The 7,512-nt window shown below is 52.4% G+C and overlaps 1 protein-coding gene across 1 annotated transcript; it reads right to left on the bottom strand.

The window, feature by feature from the left end:
• Window positions 1-1,736: 1,736 nt before the first annotated feature.
• Window positions 1,737-3,059, bottom strand: IUM83_12869 (uncharacterized protein; the record flags this gene model as incomplete). Its single annotated transcript, XM_067937514.1, has 3 exons — window positions 1,737-2,173; window positions 2,272-2,442; window positions 2,879-3,059. 3 exons carry the CDS (start codon window positions 3,057-3,059, stop codon window positions 1,737-1,739), a joined length of 789 nt encoding a protein of 262 aa, XP_067788033.1.
• Between the last annotated feature and the right edge of the window lie 4,453 nt (window positions 3,060-7,512).

Here is a 7,512-nt window from a genome sequence, read left to right on the forward strand (position 1 = left end):
TTCTTCGACGAAGTTTGTAGCTTGCACGTACTGCAGTACGTTGACGAATCACCTCCACGGGCATTGCTAGTGCCCTTGAGAAGTGAGCACACCTTGCATGCTCTTGTTCGGCGCTTCCGTCCTTGGTTGTTGTTCCCAGCCCGCCACTCGTCATTTAGTAGCGGCGTGTGGTTCGTACGACGATTTCTGCTCGCATTTGGGTCTTTGGACGGTGTCGCTTGAAAAGGCTCATTAGCGCAGATGGCCTCCCAGTCTTCATCCCGAAGTTGACATAGCTCGATATGAAGCTTTTTTAGAAACTTCACGTGGGTCAATTTTGGGAGACCTGCCGCTGCACGAGCCGCATTGAAAATGATGTAAGCGTTGATCACCGCTAGGTCAACGAGGCCTAGGAATAGCCCCTTATAGTACTTCTTGTACTTGATGCAAAGCTGCAGTAAGTAGCTGTAAAATGTATCATACACGATTAGAAACTCCATAACTTGTACATACAAGATATCAGCACTTACCGTTGAAGGCGTAACTGGTCGTGCACGTCCACGCCCCCATGTACGCCTGGTAGTCCTTGACGACGCGGGGGCAAGCCACTTCTTGTTGCTCTCCTGTCAATGCATCGCGTCGGACAATGCGGTCTGGTCGGAGGCTGCCACCAGGAGTCAGTACATGCACAGCTCGTCTATCCCACCACCGCAAAACTCGCATCGCGGGACCTGCAAGGCTTCAGCCACGATGAACGTTCCCCGTTCAATGTTTGCTGGTCTGTTCTTAGGGATCTTCGGCGGCTTTTTCTTGTCTCCCTTTTTCATTTTAGGAATCAGCTTCGCACTCAGTCCTTGGCGATCCGTTCGTACCGTACCAATAGAGTAGAAACCCATTGTCAGTAGTTGCATCGACAAAGGCACTGACGAATAGAATCGATCCATGACGATGAGGCGCATATCACCACTTTGTGGGGCGGAAGGACCGAAAACTCGCTGAAGATTACGAACTACGGCGGCAGGACCGGACTTGTGATCCGTCGAGCTTGACTGACCTGCCCTCTCCTTTTTACCGCAGTATACTTCAAATCTGTATCATACAATATAATAATGTATTAGGTTGGACCATACACGATAAGCAAACTTAGGGATAAAAAAAGAGCAGGCGTGTCCGAAGACACGCCTGACACGCACCGAATGCAATAGGCCGTAGTTGAGCAGCACAACATGAACAACTTGGTGCCCCACTTGTGGGGTTTATCTTTGATGTAGACGCGCATGCGGTTGAATGTTGAGCGCGAAGGCAACATCGCCTCGTCGAACGCCATGATGGCAGGTGGCGTATAACCAGCAGCAAACCGGACTTGTAGTTCATCAATAACGGGACGCAACTTCCACGCGCGATCCGTCGCGGCCTTTGGGTCATCGTTCGGGCTGAAATGTAGGTTCCTGGAGATATGCATGAACTGATCGCGCGCCATGAAACGTCCAAAACACCCACGAGGTATGGCACCTTCATCCCTCCTCTTCCAATGATGCGCAAGCTTTTCCTTGTTTGGAACAATGGCCCGTGCTAGCAATAGACCTATGAATACACACAGTTCTCTCGCCTCGATAGGTGACGTCTTCAGCACGTCCTCGCGGATAGCATCCCGTGACTTGGCCTTGAAATCAGGGTGCTTGAGTTCTCGTACAAGTTGCTTTATATGCTGACCTTCTACGCGCTCGTCAATACTCGCCTCGAAGTAGTCATTGGACTCAGCAGCAATATCCTCCCACAGTTAAGGCTGTATGAAGTAAAAAAAAGGCTCCAGAAGGACTTGATGCAGCGGCGAGAGCTCTTGGCGTTGGTCCCGAGTCGCCACTGTAGAGGTTGGGGTAGTCTTCACGCATCGCCTCAGGCGATCGGGGCTCATACGGCTCCTGCAGGTAGTCGTACGGCGTGTGCGTCGCCAACTCTGACCAGCCGTTCACGGCCATCTCCTTCAGAAATGTGTCGGGTACTGCGCCCGACGCGATGTTCTCCATTCCACCAAGTGATGACAGCAATCCGTTATCAAACTTCATTTGAGGCGGAACTGGTAATTGCACTGTGCCAGCTTCTACGCTATCATCAGGCTGGTCTTCATCGTCTCCATCATCGTTCTCAGCGTCCGATTCAAAGCCGGCAAACTTGTTTGGGTCATCGGTGGCCGCTATGTGATTCACATCCTGATTCAAATCTTCGTGTACAGCATAAACCGTAGATACACGTTAGAACTATTCATAGCATTTACATACAAGTTTGTCCAACCTTCAGTAGATTCTCGATTGGTTCGCGAGTCTTGCTTCGATTCTTCGTCAACACCGGGCTGTTCCGCCACGCTCTCGGACTGGTAGTCTTCGTCGGAGTCGCCCGACTCACTGCTGTTCTCGTCTGCATCCTTGAATTCTGGATCGAGGTTCCGTGGACTGATACACGACTCTAGTACACAATAGAATGTCAGATACAGCATTAGATGTAAGTAAACTTGAACCATACATGATAATGATACAAGATAATACCTTCGGGGCTATTGTGGGATTGGCCATCGTCACTTCCGGGGGAAAACGTAGTGTCGTGCGGGGAGGTGGCTTGTAGGGCTACTGGGGTGTGAGGCGCGATAGACCTTCGCGTAGCCTCATTTACCAGTGGCGGAGCGGGGGAAGATGGCTGGGTCTGTTGCGGCGGGCTACCGAGGGGTGCCTCAACTCGCAGGCTCCCGACGGCAGCTTTCGCAGGGATCGCAGAGTTTCGACGTCGCGCGGCGTTTGCTGATCCGTCGCGCCTCGCTTGCTTCTTCGCTTGAAGCTCAGCTGTTCACGCAGTAGTATCAGTACACCGTAGAGAGTAACCGCCAAATGCAAACACGCAGTGTTACCCAGGTCAATCTTGTCCAGATACTTCATGAGCATTTCCTCGCCTTCGAAAAAGTCTTCTCCGCGGACACCCTTGATAGTTTTCCCAGGCTTGAGATAGGTGAAGTCAACAGAAAGCCCACTGGGTCGCTTGGAGGTCCACCCAGCCTTCTTCAGCTCGCGCCAGCGTGCCTGAAACGCCATTTTTGAGAGCAGCGTGGGGTTTAGGAGCCAAGCGAGAAAATCTGGAAATGAGCCACGAAGTCGAGTGGCGGAGGGCGGTCTTCTACTAAACAGCATATGTAAAGTGCTAGTTTGATATGTTAATGTCCTTTCTAGTAGTATCGTTTATGTTGATCGTTGCACATCAGCGGGAAAGCGTGGATACGTTACCTACCCCTTCTTGACTTGAAGTTTGTAAGGGTCAATACAAAATCCAAGTAAATAATTCCTTAACGTGTATGGTCCACGTTAAGGAATTGTCCTTATCTTGTAAGGTCCAGGCGTCCGGGCTCAAGGGGTTAACTTCTCGGCTAACGACATCTATGACCTAGTCGGAGCTCGTCTCTAACCAACCTCCCTACTGCGATGCCCTGGGTTGGTACAGTCAGTGCTGCCCCCAGCCATTAAGGTGTGGAGGCCCCGAACCCCGAAGAGTTCTCATCACTATTGCGCTCCAGCCAGTGACCTAGGTCACTAGCAGCAAAGGAGTGAATATCCTTCCAAAGCGAGGTGGAACCGATGACTCGATTGGGTGTGCATTGCATACTACGTCGTGTGTCCATCGCTAAGTTGGCTAGTGCATCGGCCATTTTGTTGTAAGTGCGTAAATGGTGCCGCCAAGTGAGCACCGCAAGTTGATCCGCAACCCTTCGACTTCGCCAGTACAACGGGATAAGGTGTTTAGCCTTCGGAGGTCGTCGCTTCTGCTGTTGATGTAAAATTAGCGTGCTATCCCCCACCACGTGAAGAGGCACCCACTTGTATCTGTAACAAGCGTGCAATCCTGTTAGCAACCCCATGTTCTCCACAACGTTGTTCGTCGTCGACGTTGCCGCGTAAGACATGGTGGCAACCCAGCATATTTCAAAAGCACCCCACCCTTCACCGACCCGGACCACCGCTGCTCCGCTGCCACCGGGTCCGGGATTACCACGGGAACCTCCATCGAAAAAGAGTAGATACTTGGAGTGCCCTACTGAAGGTGTTTGAGCTGGTAAGACTGGGTCCGAGTGAAGCGCTTTGCGCATCACTTGCACCGCTCGCTCGAACATGTCAGGGTGGGCACCCCTCCGGAGATGGAGATTGACCGATTCTCCAGCAGCTCTCCGTGACCAACGTGAGCGCGACTGAGAATATGTCAAGAGCGGGGCCATCCAATTCCGGAAAGAGCTCTTGTGCTAGAGTCCATATCCCAGCCGGGACCACAGGCAAAGTAAGGCCGAAAAAGGCCTCTTCCAGGCCCGAAGTAGTCAAACCCAGTGCCATCCAACTCCGCAATAATTTCGTGCGCAAAGAAGCCGCCGCCGGGCAGATCCAAAAGATATGGAAGAGATCTACTCGGTCGAGCCGAACGCAGTCCGCGTGAGAGCAGCCGAGTTGTTGACGGCTTCGATCGTATGGCGAAAGGGCTTGATGTTTGAGTCGAAAGGGGAGCTGCTCTCCCCACGGATTGAGACCTACGATGCGCCGGATCCGTGTCCGTTCGAGCTGAGATAGTCCCGCTGCAGCTACGGAGCTTTGCATCTCCCACCGTTGTTGCCGCCGTGCAATGCTGGTGGCGCCCCGACTCCTCGACGCAGCAGCGATGATAGTGCGATAGTGCTTTCGCGGTTGGATCCGACGCCTATTGCCTACCCATAAGCAGACCATACGACTGACACTCGGATGCGGGTGCACATAGTGCACTCGTACTTCGGGTCCGACCGAAGTGGACTCAAACTTAGTCAGACGGGGATAACTGGTGATCACGTGGCGCCTTGAAATTTGTTGAGGTTAGGGCTCGTCACACAGCCCTAGCCGAAGTACCGTGTGGACCCTTTATTCTAATACTGAAAGGACACGCGCAGTACAGTGACTCTAAACTTTGATATTCAACGTCAAATGGTTGGTAGGCACGATATTTATCTGTGTTTTAGGCAACCACATACTTCTCTCGAGTGAGCAGCAAGACTAGCTCCCTGCTCCATAACTTACTTAATCTCACTCCTCCTTTTACCGTCTTTTCTACAAGTCCTTCTCTCAAGCGCTAAAGCCTGCTACATTAACAGGTCATGAGTCCCAGCCAAGTCTCGAGTGACGACTTCCCCCGACTTACCGGGTCAAGAAATTTCGACGTGTGGAAGACCCGAGTGACGGCATCGCTTGATGGCAAGCACCTCCTCGGCTTCGTCACCAAGAAGGACTACGACGGAGTGAGCGATGACGACGACGAAGATGAAGATGGTTCGTCAGACAACGCCGACATGTCCGACGTCGAAGACCCTCCCAAGGCTTCTACTCCTGTCGACTACGACTCTCAAGCCGTCGACTATGAGTCAAGCTCCGAGGAGGACGAAGCGGCCAGCGACGAGGACGGCAAGACAAAGTCGACACCCAGCCCACCCTCACCGATACGCTCGTTTTCGCAGCGGAAATCGCAGCGCCGAGCCAAGAAAGAGAGACCAGCACCGTTGTCATCCCAGCGCTTGCGCCGCATGGAAGCACAAACCAAGGCCTTCCTGATGAAGACTATGGACGACACGCACATCCGTCTTGTCAAGAACCTTCACTCGGCTTACGCCATTTTTCAAGCCATCTGCAAGAAGTACGAGGGAGCCGCGTTCCATGGCGACCCGTACTTCATCCAGCACTTCCTCATGGAAACCAAGTACGAGGAAGGGAGTGATGTGAACGAGTTTTTCCTCGTTCTCGAAGACGCGATGAGAGCCGCGTCCAAGGCGACCGAATCGGTCCTCACGGATGGACAGAAGTCACTGTACCTGTTCCACTCCATGCCAGCGTCGTGGAAGGACGATCTGCGCATCTGGAAAGGAAATCGGAAGTACATCCCGTACGATGAACTCAAGATGAGCATCGAGAATAAAGTCGGCAAGATCGAGGCGCAAACGCGCTACTCTCTGGCGAAGGGTACTCCTGAAAGTCGAAGGACCAAGGATGAACGTGCATTTATTGCACCAGAGCAACCTACATCACGTGGTACGTCCTACGGCGAAGTATGCAGCTACTGCCAAAAGCCATATCATCACATTCGATTATGCCGTGGGTTGCAGAAGGATCTCCGCGATGGCACTGTCAAGGCGGGCACCGTTCTACCAGCGAATTTCGAGTTTCGCGGCGGAAATCTTCGCAGGTCCCACCCTTACGAACGACATGACAACAATTCGGGTCGTGGCCGTGGATCATGGCAGAAAGGCGGCCGAGGTCGGAACAACGGCGGTCGTGGCAGCTACAACCGTGGCGCCAACGACAAGAGACAACAACTGTCTCGCCGTGAAGAAGGAGGCTACAGCCAAACTCGCCGTGATGAGGCTCGTATTGCGGTTGCCACTGTAATCAAGCCGGCACCACCTGCCATCAGCCTCACAGCTCAAGCCAGCGCTAGCTTCCACTCCAACTGGACCATCGATTCAGGGTGCACGAGTCATGTCACTCAGCATGCTGAATGGTTCATCTCGAAGAATCCTGCCTCCGGTTTCATCACCGTCGGCGGAAAATCCGAGATTCCAATTGAAGGAACCGGCGATGTCGTGCTCCAAGTCACCGACTCAAAGGGGCAACACCGCCAACTCACGCTGCGCGACGTGCTCTACGCACCTCAACTGAAGTTCAACCTTTTATCGGTTCCTGCAGCAGTGGAGCATGACTTCCGCTTCACATTCCAGCGCGCCGTATGCACGGTGCAGTCGGACCAAAGGTTCAATGTCAAGGCAAAGAAGTCCACCAGTGCCAAGCTGTACCAGTTCACGGCCTCGCCGATCAAAAAGCAAGAAGTCCACGTGGCCATGTCAGGTAAGCCCACTGCTATTATGCTCTTGCACAAACGCCTAGGTCATCCTAACTTTCGTGTCTTACAGGCGCTGACTAAGGGCCAGGCGCTAAAGGGACTCGACGACACAGCCGTAGTTCCCCGAGACAATTTCTTTTGTTCTGCTTGCACTTATGCGAAGTCACACCGCAATGCATTTCATTCCAATATACATGTTGAGCGTGCTACCATGCCTCTACATAAAGTTCATTCTGACATTTGTGGACCGCTACCTGTTCCTAGTATTAGCGGGTGCCGGTACTTCGTTGTCTTTATTGATGACTTCACTCGCTACATGTTCCTATACCCTATCAAAGCACGGAGTCAGCTATACTCCTGCTACGAGAACTTCCGGATGAAAGCGTTGAATATCTTCCGCTCAGACATTCATCTTCTTGAGTATACAGGCCCCTCAGAAGATAAGGATATTCGGGTACTTCAAGCCGATAATGCCAAGGAATATGAAAAACTTGGTCGAATTATCTTTACACGGTATGGAACACATGCACAATTCACCAATGCATACACACCGCAACAGAACGGTGTAGCCGAACGACGAAATCGCACGATCCTAGAACGCATCCGTGCTCTCCTACTCGATGCCAAACTACCTAAGATGCTTTGGGCGGA

Source organism: Phytophthora cinnamomi (genome assembly GCF_018691715.1).
Source record: "Phytophthora cinnamomi strain GKB4 chromosome Unknown Contig55, whole genome shotgun sequence".
In the NCBI taxonomy this organism is placed as follows: Eukaryota; Oomycota; class Peronosporomycetes; order Peronosporales; family Peronosporaceae; genus Phytophthora; species Phytophthora cinnamomi.